Raw genomic sequence first — 17,861 nt, 5'->3', positions numbered from 1 at the left:
GTTGAAGGTGGGCTTAAAAATGTCTTCTTTAAATCTTAGGAATGTTATAACGCAACAATTTATTTCAATTTGTTGTGTTCCAGGACTCATCCTAAAGTCTTAATCTCTTTTTATCTCAAGTATTGATCACGTCAACATTGCTCTCGCTCTATTTCTAATGGGGCAATTGACACACACACCTAAGTTTTGAAAAGCCTGAGTAATCCACACATCCAAAAAATCAAAGCAAAGGAGTTCCAAGATGAAGTTGTGGGTAATAAATTGGAATAACACAGGGAACAAGTATTGAACACACTTGCAGAAATGTATTAAATACCTTGTGGAAAAGATCTGTCCAGGGTATACCATGCCTCCCGCCCTTAGACTGCTGGAGATAGGCACCAGCTTCCCTACGACCCACTATGGAAGAAGCGTTAAAAAATGACTGACTGACTGACCTTGTGGAAAAGCCTCTTTGGGTAGTGACAACTTCAACACATGTCCTGGTTGAAGAAACTAGTTACAGGCATTGCTCAGGTGTAATTTTGACCCATTCTTCTTCACAGTCTGTCTTTCAAATTTGAAGGTTCGGGGGTTCCTTTCTGTGCACTCTGGCCATCAGTCCTTTCCATATTTTCCAAGTCAGGGGATTGACTGTGCTCATCAGTTTTACTTTCTTTATCTGAAACTAGTTAAGAGTTTCCTTGGTTTTGTTTGGCTTTATTGTTGTGCTTGGAAATCCACATTATCTTTCAATTCTTATCAAGATTATCCTGGTACTATTCTCTATTCATCTTTCCTTCAGTTAAATAAAGTCTGACAGTACCATATAGTGTAAGACAGCACTCGCAGTGGTGATTCCACCTGTAAAGTTTACTTTTGGCAAGATGTTTTTTGGAGGTTGTGCAGACCCATTCTTTTTCTCAAACATGGTGTTTGCAATGACATCTAAAAACTTCAGCTCTGGCCTATCAGACCAGACTATATTCTCATGGTATTTCACTGGCTTGTTTAAAGTTTGTGTAGCCAATTTTAAAGAAGCCTTGCCATGCTTTTCCTTCAGAAGTGGAGTCTTGTGCAGGCATTGTGCATGGAGTCCGTTGCATTGAGTGCATTGCTTATTGTTTTCATGGGAAAAAGTGTGCCTGCTATTTCCAGATGTTTCTGAAGCTCTCTGAGAGTGCTCCTTGGCTCTTGGACAACTTTTTTATTAGTCTTTTGACTACTTTGTCAGATGTCTTACGAGAAGCACCTTGCTTTCACCATTTGTATCACTCTGAACAATACTTTGGTGATGAGTAAATTGTTTTATAGGCCACCAGTTAATGCAATAGTAGCTGATATTGATTTGCAAATAGCAGCAATAAAGCTTTCTAAATAGTGACCAAGTTTAGCTGGTTTCTTGGCTTTCTGTACCTTTTTGCAAGTCCTTGTCTCCATGTGTCCGATACATATTTGCCTTTGTCATTCCAAATTTCTCCCCCATGATTTTCCTTTGTTAATTTTATGCCAATGGCCCCAATAGAAATATTTAAACTGAGGAAGAACTCTGGCGTGTTCTCCACTTATTTTACCTACTTTATACTGTATTTTGCCTCTCCTGCATGACTGATCATACTGTTGTTCCGAATCCCCGTCACCATTGTTCAAAAGTCAATGCAATCATGCATTAAAAGAACTTTAGTAGTTGACTTCTTATGTTGTAGCTGTCGCCAACCATAGCATTTTTGCAAGATGCAAACACTATCTAAGTTGATATCAAGCTGTTTTCTCGTGTATATGTGTGAACATTCTTGGTAGGACTATCATGATTACAAGGGCATCTCGGTATATTAGAATATCACTGAAAATGAAATTTGTTCCACAAATTGAATTCAAAAAGTGAAACTCAAATATATAGATTCATGACAAAGATGGCGATTGTGTTAAAAGCATTTATTTCTGTAAATTTTTAATCATGATTAGGGCTTACAGAAAATAATAAAAACCCAATAATCCCTTTCTTAGAAAATTAGACTATTACATTTGGCCATGTTATGACCTACACAATCAGTCACTGACCTCCTCCACAACAGCTGGCTGGTCAGATGCTACTGTATCCATGCCTATTAATGGAAAGTTGAGTGGAAGAAAAAAATATTCGACAAAGTATTGACCCCAGTTACTTTGCAGTACATGGACATACTTCTTAGTAGCTTGACATTTTTGTTTTTGTTTCTAATAAAAACTGTAATTTGGTTTTCATTAGTTGTAATCAACAGAATTACCAAAAATAAAAAAACTGAAAAATATCTTTCTGTGTGTGACGAATCACTAAAATAAGTAGACTTTTTCAAGATATTTTAACTTGTTGAGATGTACTTGTGTTATACAGATTTTTTTACCCAACCTAAGGTCAGAAAAATTAAACATGTCTATAGTTTTACAGTGAGACTGAGCTTACTGCCTCTTGCTTGTATTTTTGCAATAAGACATCACATTCTTATTTTTTTCTCATGAACAAAGCTCACAGGGCCGTAGGAGGACAGGTACATAGACCAGACTTACTTTGGAGGCAGCCTGCTACTTGTCTCCATCTCTGTTTTACTGTCCTCACTCTGCCTGAACTTGTAGTTCTCTCCCTGCAAGCTGTTATGAGTTGAAGAGCATCTCCAGGGAGGAGTATGTTTATCTTGCTATCTCATACCAGCTAAACATCCCTGTGCATCCTATGTTGTATCATCAGTGATAAAATGGTAAAGAACTCAAGAGAGCTTCTCGTATTTGTGCTCTTGCAGTACGTGTGTTGTGACAGTGATACTGTTTGATGGATATGTTGTTGGCAGAACATCTGGTTATTGAATTAGTGTTCATCTAACAGCTTAAGTCAGCAAGAATCCATGTCCTGGTGAGTGTTGCTTGTCATTGACTGACTCTACTTGCTGCACACACAGTTGCATTCCTTACTAAACAATGATGCTGTTCATCAAACAGCTCCTTTCATGTCTTGTTTTTGTAACAGTTGTGCTTTTACATGTGCAGAATAATTGTGTTCTGCTAATGTTTTTAATGTCAGATCTGGGGTTTCTGCTATCGAAAATTTTAGTAATCAAGTACTTTCTCTTAATCGGAATGAATGTGCTACACCAGATTTTCCTAAACTATTTTTTTCTTGATGTCTCATCATGAAACAGTTTATTGAATTTTCTATCTGAAACCACTATAAGAACACGTTTTTCCTTTATAAAAATATTGTTTGTCTTGAGTTCCCACAAATAATCTAGAATTCCAGGATGGAAATGTTGATTTTTATCAACTTCTTGCTTTATAAGAACGTGTCAACATTGTTAAAAGGGGACTTAATTTCCTCTCGCAAATGGTTGGGTTGAAAACCTGTGTAGAAAGATGCTCAGAGCCACAAACTATTCCCATGACAGATATTTTCTAGCTCACGTCTGTATTCCGGTTTGTACATCTGCTTGTTGCTCTAATAGTATAGCTGCTGTCACACTGTCTCCTATCTAAAACCTGAGGAAATAAAAGGGATTTTGTGGAACATGAAGGCTTGTTGCGTCTTTAAAGTATGTGTGCCGCTTTTATTATGGTCCCCCTCTGAAAAGTGTGTTGTTCTGAAGTCATTTTCCTTGAATTCACAGTGTTGTGCTGCATCATGGCAGGGTGCATGATGACACAGTCTTCTTTAAATATTTTTCTATTAAAAGATCTACTGACCATCTGGGAATTGAGGTTTCAGTGCTCTCTGGGATACCCCAACTGGTCAGATAATTAATAATCAGACAATAAGTGATGCTGTTATTTTAGTTTCAACCACCCAGCTTCCCGAGGTGAGTGAAAGGTCTACATTATGTAGTGTAAGATTATACATTATCAAGTAATTGCTACAATTTCTCAGTCAAACTTGCTTTGATTCAGTAGCAGTGGTGCACATACGCAGTGTACAAGGTATGCGAGAGCTGTGTTGCTCAAGCAATGTTATTAGCAGCAGTTTGTGTTTAAATCCTGTGTGTGAAAATAGCATTTTCTACAGAGGTATGTCTGTTGTTCCTTCATGTTCCTACTTTCAAAGCAGGAGGCGAAGGTCTGCAGGTATCGAGATGAAAGTATTACAGCAAACTAACTCTGTTTTTTCATTTTGACATATGCGAATGTTGGTATCTTTTGAAAAACTCAAAGTTCAGTTAAGGATGTACCGACCACAGGGAAGACAAACAATGACCGGTGTTTAGAGTTAGCCATGCTAATCACGCTTATCGCGCTAATTGTACTAACCGCCATTATAAGGTACTAACATCAGTTTAAGATGTCACGTCCGTAACCATTTTGTTTGTCTTGAAATGTTTGTCAAGTTTTGAGACTGCTCTCTCACACAGTGTGACAATACTTCCTAATATCAATCTTACGTGAATAATCACAACAGAAAAGCTGCTCCTGAATTATTGACAATTTAACTCAAAACAGTAAATCAGAGCTGTTTCATGTTATGTATGTTTAATATGTCTCGTTGAAAAATTAAATGTTTATTAGTATGGCTGTATTGGCTTTGTGGAGGAGTAAATGATGCTGCTATTGTTTTTAGTCCAGTTTTAATTATCGATATCTCTGTCCCATACCCTGGAGGATTTTACTGTATTTGTACATCAAGTGATGCACAGTTTGTGCTGGTTTTAAGGGAAAAAAACACGTTTTCCGATAAACATTTTAATGTTGAGACATGTATGTTTTCCATTTCTAATTCAGAAATTTTCGAATCAGCTAAAATTGGTATTGGCAGATCAGAACTTTATAAAATCTGTGACCGGAGAATCTCTAGTTTTTACTCAATACTTGGATCCTTCTGTAGCTTCCTCTTCCAAACCACGCGCAAAGATCATTAAGTAAAAGGGTTACCCACAGAAATCTATTGTTTGTATGTATATCGTAGGATGACCAATGAAACCAGAGCTTCAGAACCTCACATCTCATAAAGAAGTCGATCGCGTACGTACGGTCTGCAGGCTGAACACACATTGCACCCAGCATTTAGACTGCTGTGTTTTTACAAGTGGAGAAGAAATTCAGAGCACATTATATTTTTCTTAAGGCTTGTATTGTGAAGGTTTTCGGGGCGTTTTGTCCCTGTTCAGCTGCTGCAGTAATGGTTTTAAGAAAGTGGATACTCGTCAAACTGCTTCAGGCTTAAAGCCTTATATAATCATTTTAGCTGTCCTTTCGAGTATAAACAGACCCTCAGCTGCAGTGCTGATCCCCCAAGAAATCAGATTAGCTGGTAACAAATAAAGACAAACCGGACCCGTCTGAAGACCAAAAATGACCGGCTGAACTTACTCTCTGTTAGCCACAGAGAGCTATTCTTGTTGTTTCCTTCTGCAAATGAAGAATAAAAAAACATGCAGTTATGAAGTCTTATTAGAGCTGCATTTTTGGGAAATTTTGGATTAGTTATTTATGATAGAAGTCTTAAACAAATCTTTCACCTCAAACATCAGCAACTCTTTATTTAAATAATAATTAGTATCATCTTTGAAAGTATTTTTTTTCATAGCTATTAAACCAGCAAGAATGTCTCTTCAATATTAAATATATTAATAAGAGATTAGGTATGTAGCTATCGATTTGTTTACAGAATAAATGATGATGAACGTCTCTTTAATTTACATTGTGTCAAGCTGGGTATTGTTTTGTCATTCTAAACAGGCATTTCATCTAACAGCTGATTAGTATTGATCCTCTTAAACAATTTTTTAACCTCATAGCCAAGGTCCAAACTTTACAAACCAATTTAAGTTCAAATTTCCCTTAAACCCTTAAATTTCCATGTTTTTTTTTTTATGCAAGTAGAACCTGGATGCTGCTGTCATCTGAAATGACAGATGGGATTACATTTGAATAATCTGATGTTACACAACACACATTCTATGAACCCAAACATGCCTGAGGAGTGTGTAGGACCAGTAATTCAAACGTCTGTGGCTGTGCCAAGTTGTAGCCGTGGCAGACACTCCCTGCAGGTTTCTCTGCTGCTGCTCCGGGCTGAAGAATGCTTTGTCACAGCGCTCCGGCAGGGTGGGGCTCAGGAGGAGGGAGACCCGAGGAGGTCTTCAAACGGCTCTCGGCTGCAGTGGGACACACTTTGATGTGATACATGATGAAAGCTGTCTGCCTTTCTTCTTGTTTGGTGGTGTTACCTAAATTATGTGTAGCCACAACCACTAGCACAAATGATGTGTTGCTACAGTGCTTCGTGAAAATATTAATATCCCTGGAACTTTTTCTGTGATGTTTGCAACTACAAACTACAACAGCTTTAGTTTTATTTAGATTTTATATTATAGACCAACACAAGGTACATTTGATCTAAGCCATTCCATTGTAGCTCCGGCTGTATGTTTAAGGTCCTAAGCTCAACCTCAGGCTTTCTTCCAGGATGGCCTTGTATAGCTTCATCCATCCTCCCATTAACTCTTACCAGCTTCCCTGCCCCTGCTGCAGTAAAGCATCCCCAAACCATGATGTTGCCACCTACTAGGAATGTTGTTTTAGGGGGGCGCCGACTGACTGAGACATACATAAAAAGGAGATATGATTCAGATGCCAGAATGTGTATATATGGATTTTTATCTGGATCTATTTACAAAAATCTCTTGTAAAATGATAAAATATTTATTCTGGATATAGTATAGGTGGTCCTTAGATAGAAAGCAAAGACAATTTTACATCACCTCTCGGGAGCTGGAAGAAATACAATCCTGAAAATGAGAGAAAAGCATTTTTCACATGTCACTTAGTAGGTCAAGAAATTTAGAAATATTACCTAAAATGCATAATATACAGGGGTTGGACAATGAAACTGAAACACCTGTCATTTTAGTGTGGGAGGTTTCATGGCTAAATTGGACCAGCCTGGTAGCCAGTCTTCACTGATTGCACATTGCACCAGTAAGAGCAGAGTGTGAAGGGTCAATTAGCAGGGTAAGAGCACAGATTTGCTCAAAATATTGAAATGTACACAACATTATGGTTGACATACCAGAGTTCAAAAGGGGACAAATTGTTGGTGCACGTCTTGCTGGCGCATCTGTGACCAAGACAGCAAGTCTTTGTGATGTATCATGAGCCACGGTATCCAGGGTAATGTCAGCATACCACCAAGAAGGACGAACCATATCCAACAGGATTAACTGTGGACGCATAAGGAAGCTGTATGAAAGGGATGTTCGGGTGCTAACCCGGATTGTATCCAAAAAACATAAAACCACGGCTGCCCAAATCAGGGCAGAATTAAATGTGCACCTCATCTCTCCTGTTTCCACCAGAACTGTCCGTCAGGAGCTCCACAGGGTCAATATACACGGCCGGGCTGCTATAGCCAAACCTTTGGTCACTCATGTCAATGCCAAATGTTGGTTTCAATGGTGCAAGGAGCGCAAAGTTTGGTCTGTGGACAATGTGAAACATGTATTATTCTCTGATGAGACCACCTTTACTGGTTTCCCCACATCTGGGAGAGTTACGGTGTGGAGAAGCCCCAAAGAAGCGTACCACCCAGACTGTTGCATGCCCAGAGTGAAGCATGGGGGTGGATCAGTGATGGTTTGGGCTGCCATATCATGGCATTCCCTTGGCCCAATACTTGTGCTAGATGGGCGCGTCACTGCCAAGGACTACCGAACCATTCTTGAGGACCATGTGCATCCAATGGTTCAAACATTGTATCCTGAAGGCGGTGCCGTGTATCAGGATGACAATGCACCAATACACACAGCAAGACTGGTGAAAGATTGGTTTGATGAACATGAAAGTGAAGTTGAACATCTCCCATGGCCTGCACAGTCACCAGATCTAAATATTTTTGAGCCACTTTGGGGTGTTTTGGAGGAGCGAGTCAGGAAACGTCTCAAAAGGAGGCCCTACACCATACTAATAAATTATTGTGGTCTAAAACCAGGTGTTTCAGTTTCATTGTCCAACCCCTGTAAGTAGTGATGTTTGTATGCTTAGGTAAATATTCTTACAGGCTACAAAATTAAGGTGCTTTGTTTTGTAATTTCTGCTGAGTTGGGGCAGAACTGTGAGTACAGAGAGCAGAAAATGAAATAGAGTTGTGAAAATAATATAAATAATAAGGTCATTTTGTTTGTTTCGTAAAAGGATAGTTTATAGACCGGTTTTATATTTAAAAGGTAATCTTGAATAATTTCTGTTGTGATCTAGGCTATTTAGAAAATAAATGTGATTTCTTATGGCTTTCTTCTTGCCTTTCAACAAAGGCCAGATTTGTGGAGTGCAAGATTAATAAGTTTTGAAACTCTGCAGCCCCTCCAGAGCTAATATTGGCCCATGGCTGCTTCTCTGAAAATTACTCTGCTTGGATCGACATTCATGTCTTGGTCAGGTTGCAATTGTGCCATATGCTCATCGGTTATGGATATTGGACTAAACAATGAGATGATCAGTATGCTCGGAATATTGTTTTCTAACCTGACCCTGCTGTGAACGTCTCCACAACCTCATCCCTTCCCCGACTGTTTTCCCTTGGTCTATTTTATGTACGGCACACTTTTCAGACTTTTATTTGTAAGAAAATGTAGTGGAACCTGTACCACTTACCTTCCACTCCACAATTACTCTGTGTTGGTCTGTTTTACAGCTTCACACTCTAACAAATTGTAATCACCATTGCAATATCAGTGTACGCAAAGGAATGCTTGGATGCAATATCTGGAAGTATACAATATTTCAAGTGTTATCTCGCTCTGCGTATCAGTGGTATGTTTGGCCAGTTGGACTAACTGCCCTTAGTGTCCATGCTTGATGTAGATCTTTAGTGGCTGAGATGCTTAAGCTAACAGAGAGTGGCTTTTTTTTACCACTGTGTGATGGCAAAGAAAGAATAATCTGAAAAATGTTAGCCAAATAGAATATCGACATAAGCAATTTTCAACAACAGTATGAAAATTGATTATTTTTCTGAAATCATGCAGCTTTTATCTGCTGCTTAGAATTCCAATAAAGCACATGGGCCCAGATTTAGTGCCTGCGAATTAGCCTTTGGCTAGAGGACCTAAACACAGGACAACAGTTTTTTTTAAATGTAACATTGTTTTGTGTCTTGTTCCTGCTTAGATAAATCTTAAATAAATGGAAGTTGTGGTTTTAAGAGTCTTTGTATATTTGTGGAAGAGTCCATGAATATTAATACCCACATTTGTAAAAATGTTGTTAAAATACACTCACTGACACAAACATACAAGTAGGAATAGTTTAAAATGTGACTCCTGGAGCAGACATTTCTCCTTTAGTCTTAACAGATGTTTACCTTCCAATCCAGAATTTAACCCTCGGTTTAATGTTCCTGCTATTTCCTCACCTTTATCTATTGTAGGTACGTATTTGCAGGCTAATAGGCTGACTAAGCGTTTGTGCAGCCGATATCTAAGACCCTGATCAGCTTTTTTTCTTTAGCTCACAGTAAGCGTGGTTAAAGGGGATCACTCATAAGCTCCTACTGAAACATTACACAGAGCAGGGTAGAAGCTTGTCATGGCTGACTGTCAGGTTGAGAGGATGAGTGTGTGGTGCTGGCTTTCCTCTGAATGAGGCCTTGTGGTGTCGTCATTGCATCTCAGTTGTATGCTGAAGCTGGGAGGTTGTTCTGCCTTTATTACTCAATTTTAGCCTTCTAATTAAATTTCACTTATCTTTACAAATGTGTGTAAGTGATCATCTTTTTCTCTTATAGTTTTCATTCCTTTTTTCCAGTTAAATGCAATATTGCAGCCATGTTCTGAAATCCTGGCACGGTCAACATTTGGTTATTTTGTCTGAGCTGAATTCAAGCGGAGGTGCAGTTCATCTCATGTATTTTTCACCGATGTTCCTAAAGTCTCGGGCTCATATATCAGACTGTTTAGTTTCTGAGGGACGCAGGCTGTTATCATTGCTTGAAGGCATCTGGCACTGAGGTTATACTATAATAAACACAGGTAGATTCAGTTATGTAGGCGATTGTAAGTGAGATAGGTTTTCAAAAGCAACTTTCTGATAGATATGAATCATCTGAAATTTGGTGAATCTTTGTCTCCCCATCAGCAGGCTGTTAATATTCTAGGTCTTACAGAAGACTTTAACGTAAGGGAAGTATCTGACTAAAGTACATGATCATTTTGTAGATTTTCTGGCAATTAAAACCTCTTTTTGTTCCTACCCTCCTTGCCTTGAAATTGCATTCACTCCACAACAAAGCGCAAACAGCACGAGGCGGCTTTACTGCTGCACTTGCATAGATGACAGCTTAAAGGCATATGGGCTCACACTGAAGTGTCCGGATTAATTTTGGCCAATGAGGATTGTGTGGATGCTGGTGCTTAATGCAAGCCTCGTCTTTTGTAGTTGCTTGAAAAGCGGAGCTTTCCACATGTAGTCGCCCCCCGATGATTGGGGAAAAGCCTAAAATTACTCCTTCTTAAATGAATTCGAACATCAGCATAGCAAACAACCCCTTAACATCTCACTATCATCTGATGTTAGAATCTGGGTCAAATTAAGGGTAAAATGGGAACGTACGGTAAAGCAACAAAATAATAAGAGGATTCAAGGTTATTGGTAATTATACAAAAACATGATCTAACTGCTTGAAACAAAAGCAGTAAATGCTCTTGTTCCACAATGATATACAGGTCCTTCTCAAAATATTAGCATATTGTGATAAAGTTAATTATTTTCCATAATGTAATGATGAAAATTTAACATTCATATATTTTAGATTCATTGCACACTAACTGAAATATTTCAGGTCTTTTATTGTCTTAATACGGATGATTTTGGCATACAGCTCATGAAAACCCACAATTCTTATCTCACAAAATTAGCATATCATTAAAAGGGTCTCTAAACGAGCTATGAACCTAATCATCTGAATCAACGAGTTAACTCTAAACACCTGCAAAAGATTCCTGAGGCCTTTAAAACTCCCAGCCTGGTTCATCACTCAAAACCCCAATCATGAGTAAGACTGCCGACCTGACTGCTGTCCAGAAGGCCACTATTGACACCCTCAAGCAAGAGGGTAAGACACAGAAAGAAATTTCTGAACGAATAGGCTGTTCCCAGAGTGCTGTATCAAGGCACCTCAGTGGGAAGTCTGTGGGAAGGAAAAAGTGTGGCAGAAAACGCTGCACAACGAGAAGAGGTGACTGGACCCTGAGGAAGATTGTGGAGAAGGGCCGATTCCAGACCTTGGGGGACCTGCGGAAGCAGTGGACTGAGTCTGGAGTAGAAACATCCAGAGCCACCGTGCACAGGCGTGTGCAGGAAATGGGCTACAGGTGCCGCATTCCCCAGGTCAAGCCACTTTTGAACCAGAAACAGCAGCAGAAGCGCCTGACCTGGGCTACAGAGAAGCAGCACTGGACTGTTGCTCAGTGGTCCAAAGTACTTTTTTCGGATGAAAGCAAATTCTGCATGTCATTCGGAAATCAAGGTGCCAGAGTCTGGAGGAAGACTGGGGAGAAGGAAATGCCAAAATGCCAGAAGTCCAGTGTCAAGTACCCACAGTCAGTGATGGTCTGGGGTGCCGTGTCAGCTGCTGGTGTTGGTCCACTGTGTTTTATCAAGGGCAGGGTCAATGCAGCTAGCTATCAGGAGATTTTGGAGCACTTCATGCTTCCATCTGCTGAAAAGCTTTATGGAGATGAAGATTTCATTTTTCAGCACGACCTGGCACCTGCTCACAGTGCCAAAACCACTGGTAAATGGTTTACTGACCATGGTATCACTGTGCTCAATTGGCCTGCCAACTCTCCTGACCTGAACCCCATAGAGAATCTGTGGGATATTGTGAAGAGAACGTTGAGAGACTCAAGACCCAACACTCTGGATGAGCTAAAGGTCGCTATCGAAGCATCCTGGGCCTCCATAAGACCTCAGCAGTGCCACAGGCTGATTGCCTCCATGCCACGCCGCATTGAAGCAGTCATTTCTGCAAAAGGATTCCCGACCAAGTATTGAGTGCATAACTGTACATGATTATTTGAAGGTTGACCTTTTTTGTATTAAAAACACTTTTCTTTTATTGGTCGGATGAAATATGCTAATTTTGTGAGATAAGAATTTTGGGTTTTTATGAGCTGTATGCCAAAATCATCCGTATTAAGACAATAAAAGACCTGAAATATTTCAGTTAGTGTGCAATGAATCTAAAATATATGAATGTTAAATTTTCATCATGACATTATGGAAAATAATGAACTTCATCACAATATGCTAATATTTTGAGAAGGACCTGTAATGCTCAGGTGGAACCTCCAGCGTTACCTTATAAGGAGTCCTACTAGTTCTTGTTTTTCACGACCGGACATTTCTCCAAAAGCTGAATCGGTTCTTTTAGGAGACGTAGAAGTGTTGGTGCCATCTTTTAGCTTGCTGGATATCAATAGGTGGGGGAGGGCGCCGTTTTGCTACTCTTTGCTCCACACGGCTGGTCCCACTGACACTTTCTCTATATGAAGTAAAATGTTGGTGGTTTTGAGACTAAATTTTGAACACCTTGATACCTATAGCCTTATCCCAACTTGCAGCCATATCACGCAATCCATTTTCTTTTGTTTTTAGTACAGAGGTTTCCATGACTCAGCCTGAATCAGTCCAAATAGCGTATTATCTTGTGCCTTCCTTGTAGAGGTTTTCTTGAGAATTTGATTGTCAGTAACTCAATAATTGAAGAACATTGAAGCATCGCTCAGCGCTTTTGATTAAAGAGATTTTTTATTTTGGTTGTGAATTGCTTATAATTAACATTTTAGCTGGAGAGCACTGCGGTCATAATGATCTTAAGTGTAGAGAATCAGGAAGATGTTATGCTAGAGTTAGGCGGTTCCTCTAAAAACATGAAACATCTGCTGGGATATTTGATACGGGAAGAGCAGGAACGCCATGCAAACTGAAAACTAATGTTCTATATAGTACACACTAACATAACATACCTATTAGGCATACTTATCAAGCAGAGTACGGTTTCCCTTGCTCATCAATTTTTCCATCATATGAACATTAACAGCATATATTACATTCCTGGAGGAACTTTATTATGGTCGCTATGTCCTCAGCAACACCAATAAAATCAGTAGAAATACTGCACCCAGCCGCTAAAATAACTTTGCAAAACCATTAGGTACTGGATGAAAAAACTAAAAGGATCATAAGCAACATTTAAAGCAATCCATCATGTAAGTTTTGCTTTTCTATCTTCCTGTAGCAGCTAGCTGTGCTGCAGCATTAATGCTGGTTTTTATGTAAACTGAACAATAAGCAGAGCTAAGGTTTTTGCTGCTTGTATTTCAGACTCACTCCCTGCTTCATCGCCTTTCTTAGACCTGCGCTGATTGACTGTGTTGGTCAATCCAATGTCAACAAATGTTACCTATAACTTAAAACGTTTTTCTGACACTTCTGACTTTATCTCAATATATAGATTAAGCAGTAAAAACTAACTCTAGAGCTGCCACTCTGGTTGTGTTCTAGTGAAAAAAACATTATGAAATCTATAAAAAGTTAATTGGCTGGCCCTGTTAGGATTCAGCACATCCGCTTCAAAATCTTTCCATCTGCACATTTGTGTCTCTCATCTCACTGTTCTTGCTTGTCTCCATTAGTCTGTCAATTAGGAAGAATTTGATTTAGTTTAAGTGCCTCTTCTCTTGTAGTTTAGCACCAGGAAATGTTAAGAACAAAATCTTCTGAGATTTATCCATCTCTCTTATATTCCATGCATATGTGGATTATATGGGGATCGTATGCTTCCATTAGAGATGGACTCATTTTTAAAGCCTTGTGTGGATTTCCTTCTAGGCGAACACCTAAATTGAGAAATTTGGATGCATAAACCTTTTGTCTTTATGAATTGCTGCTAACATTTGAATTCAAGCATATTTTTTATAAACTTGTAGATCAATGTTTAGTTGAGTGCATGTGATCCAATATCTGACACCTTCCCAAACGTGCTTCCATTTAATTATGTAAATATACTCTACATGTTATCCTCTTCATGGTCAAAAATCTTCTCAACATGTAGAAGAAGAGCAACTTCATGGTATGTTGCAGATGCTCTAAAATGAGGGAGAACGTGCATAAAACACACATACGACTAGTGTGCAGCTTACAGTCTGTTTCCAACCACCATTCAGTAGAATGAATGAATGGTGTGTTGATCCTGGCAACCTTGTTACAATGTTGGGTAAATGCAATGGCGCATCACGCATAATTTGCACATTGATTGAATAAAAGTAATTCCTGTTAACATAAACAAATTAATCTTTTTATGGTGCTTTCGTTGCCATGCGTGTCTGTTTGGCGTTTCCCCACTTCAGTAAGAAAAGCAGCTGTTGCCTGCTCAGGAACGTTGCATGGGAATTTCATGCGGCCAATTCCATCCCACTCAGATGACTCGGCTCGGGGTGGACTGATACAATCCCAGTTGCTCAGTCAGCCTCCTCTGAAATGCTTTGGTTGCTAAAGGAACCTCAGTGTGGTCAACAGCTGTATGGGTACAGGCCCAAACCTTGACTATAGCTCCGAGTACAGTTGCAACAGCATTGCCTTTGGTAGCCTAAATCTGCTAATGAACCAATCATTATCTTGCGCCAGAAAACCTGTCTCTAAATTCAAGCTCTTTTTGCACTGTACCAAGTCTTTGTTTTTAGTACTTAAGTATTTTTGCGCCACGCTACACTTATTTCTTTGAAAAAAAAAAAATACTAATTGGAAAAAAATTGGATATTGAAGGGTTTTCAGCTGTTTTTAAATCTTTCTGCTGTTTATGAGGAGGAGATGAGCTGTTCTCATTGTAAAAGAAAAATGGATAAATTGGACCCTAGAGTTGTAGTCCGACTCTGTAAGTGTCCTGGTCCACATAATGACTGTATGTATGTAATGAATTTGACACAAGCCCCACACAGTTCCACATCCCAGCTTTTTTGTTTTCACGGCTGACCCACAGACTATTTGAAACCAGCTTTAATTTATTTTCACAGTGTTAGGAGCTAAATATTGTCTCTAAATGGGGTTCTCTGAAAAGACTCTTGGCCTTGCAGCAATGCAATAATAGAGTGTGACTAAGGTTTTTCCTAACGACCGCAGGCAGGTGCAGTTCTACGAGGACGTTGCCAATTGTATCTGTGCTTTTAAACACTCAATCACTGAAGGCCCCATTAATGTGTTGTACCAATCAGCCTTCTATTTTTGTCTCTTCCTCTCTCTCATCCTTCCCCTTGTTTGACTTTTCTTTTTTCTGCTCTTCTATATCTGTTTTCACAGTATTCAGTGACTTTATTCAATTCCTTTTTTGCCTGAAGATCTGTGAGATAAACACAATGTTGGCCCAGCTCGCAGACATGGTGAAGGGTGAACAATGATTGTATTCTGGCGCTGTGCAGCTGCTGAGGCACTATATTAACAAGGCTCAGGGTTTTTTGTTCTGCGCGTGTTCGTGCTATAAAAAAGACACTTTGACAGCTAAATAGCATTTGTGCTAAAAAATAACTTTAATGTAAGCATCACAATGTTTTCTTTTTATTGTTTCTCCTCAAAGAACAGCAAGGTTTTGTTTTTTAAAAATAAGTAAAGCAGAAGTGATTGTTCTGAGTAAAATGGTGCAAAATAATAAGTTCTGCCTTTTCTTTTCTTCTCTTTCAGAGGAAATTAAGGCAGAATCAGAAAAATTAAGGTAAGCCTTTGGTCATTTGATGGGTTTTATGTTTATTTTCTTATGTGTAATATTCATGGCTCAGTTTCTGGCCTCTCTGTCACTGTTCTCCAGTGTTCAGGCTTGTAGAGGGGATCCTCAGCACGTTTTTGTTTCTTTCTCTGGCCTTTTTCTTAAAAACTCCTTTGTGTGGTCACTAATAATTTCCTTTATGAACTCCCCCGCCTGTTGCTGATATTTCACTGTGACTCCTGACTGTATGTTTATTTGTGGTTTGCTCCAGAAAGGGATTGCCAAGTAACATGGGCATTGGAATGTAATGTAGCCCCTACATCTTCTGCCTACCCTGCCAAGTCTTTTTTTTTTTCTACCTTCTAACTTTCTTTGTTTCTCACACACAATCTCCCTCTCTCTCTCAGTTTTCCCCTCAGTGCTCACCGTGTCATTCGTTAATCCTCCAGTTTCACCCGAATTTCACAGTCAGTCAGATGGAATAAACATGTAGAGGGCACAGTCTCTCCCTGACGTTGGCAGAAATGCTGCTGCTTTTGGTCTCAGCCCAGGTGGTTCAGATGTATCGTTCATGGTGCATAGAGGTGCAACTCCATAAATTAGATATGTGATTGAAGTTCATTTAAACCAATCCAGTTCAAAAAGTTAATTTATATGTTATATACATTTTGATTAGCCTCTAGCTCTGTTGCTCAGGAAGTCAAGGTTTCTTTAATAGCAGCCTTGAGGTTATCTGGCTCGTTAGTTCTGGTGTCTCCAATCTTCCTCTGGAAAATATTTTCTGTGGTATTTTGGTCAGATCAGTGTGATCATTAAAGCTGTTATTGGTTCTTTTGGCAGTGTAAGCAGGTGCCAGGTCCTGCAGGAAAAATAAATCAGCATCTCAATGAAGCTTGTCAGCAGAAGGAAGCATCAAGTGCTCCTGGTAGGCAGCTGTTCTGACTTGGGACTTGATAAAATCCTGACGAACAACACCAGCATCTTCAGACTTTGGGATCTTCATCAACTTTTTATCTTTTAATCTAAAAACAGTCAACAGTCTAGTTCCCAATCTGTTTGCTTCACAATCCTCTAAAGGCTGCTGTTATCTCTTTTGCTTGTGTACCATTTTTACCACACTTTTTTCGTCCACTGAACTTTCCATTAATATGCTTCAAAACAACACTCTGTCATCACCCAGCTTCTTCACCAATGCCCTTTTCTTGCTTAGATTACCCAATTGTTTTGTAGGCCATTACACACTTCTAACATTTCTTTATTAAAATGTTCCATCTATATCGGTCTTGTATAATATATTTTTTTTCTTTTAAACAAAAGTTTGGGTTTTTATATTTTTTCTAACATTGAGGTGATTTTTCCATGTTTTAAATAAGTTGTTGATGACTAAAACTTTCCTAAAACCTCAATAAGTGTTTGGTAGAAATGTCATTTTTATGTTTTTAAATCTTCGATTTTTCCAGTTTGTTTCAGTTGAATGAAGAACTGACTCGTAATCTCAGTTAATGCAAGTTATTGTTTGCAACTAAGAGTAAAAATACCATGTTTTTACAGTGTCACTATATTTATACAAAAATAGATGTGTAGAGACAGAATTTAGTGGATATTAAGTATTTTTAAAAATGAACTCACTTGGTCGTTGGAGCATTGAAATTGAAAGAAAATAAACTATTTTAGCATCAAGAAACCACCTTTGGTGCTCACCCTTGAGTTTTCAATAAATTAATCATGTTTTGCTTTTTTCCCCAAGTTTTAAGTACCTGCATATTAGGAATATATGGTGAAACCATATAGAACAACCAGTTGATGCAACAAATAATCTGATTTTCAGTCTAAACATTAAACGCAGCCAACCTTGGTGTTTTAAAATCTGTTGATTGATCTAGAGCTCTGTTGCTGTAAAGCCAGAGCAAGTGTGGCCTGGTCTTATTACTCTCCTTCTGGAAAGCTTCTCAGCGTTAAAATGTCCTCAACTAAAGCTGAAGTTGAAGCACATTTAGCAGAAGACGGACCACAGATCCATGCTGCTTGGATTAAATCACTAATAGAGCTAGACTTTGTTCTTCGTTGACATTGGAATTACTGTCTCTTTATGAAGCAGATTACTATTTACTGCTATACAAAGGTTTAAATGTGTTCATTTTTATACAGTACTTTTCCCAGATAAAATTCATAA

At 38.9% G+C, this 17,861-nt stretch overlaps 1 protein-coding gene across 3 annotated transcripts in view; it reads left to right on the top strand.

Moving 5' to 3' along the window:
* Window positions 1-17,861, top strand: part of arfgef1 (ADP-ribosylation factor guanine nucleotide-exchange factor 1 (brefeldin A-inhibited)) — an 84,291-nt gene that overhangs the window by 12,630 nt on the left and 53,800 nt on the right. For all 3 annotated transcript variants that reach the window (XM_047349559.1, XM_047349558.1, XM_047349557.1), the window contains exon 2: window positions 15,667-15,697. In XM_047349559.1, the coding sequence (XP_047205515.1) occupies window positions 15,667-15,697 (31 nt within the window). The remainder of the gene's footprint in view (window positions 1-15,666; window positions 15,698-17,861) is intronic.

Source organism: Girardinichthys multiradiatus, chromosome 21, assembly GCF_021462225.1.
Source record: "Girardinichthys multiradiatus isolate DD_20200921_A chromosome 21, DD_fGirMul_XY1, whole genome shotgun sequence".
Taxonomy (NCBI): domain Eukaryota; kingdom Metazoa; phylum Chordata; class Actinopteri; order Cyprinodontiformes; family Goodeidae; genus Girardinichthys; species Girardinichthys multiradiatus.
This window is presented reverse-complemented; position numbering and strand designations above follow the sequence as displayed.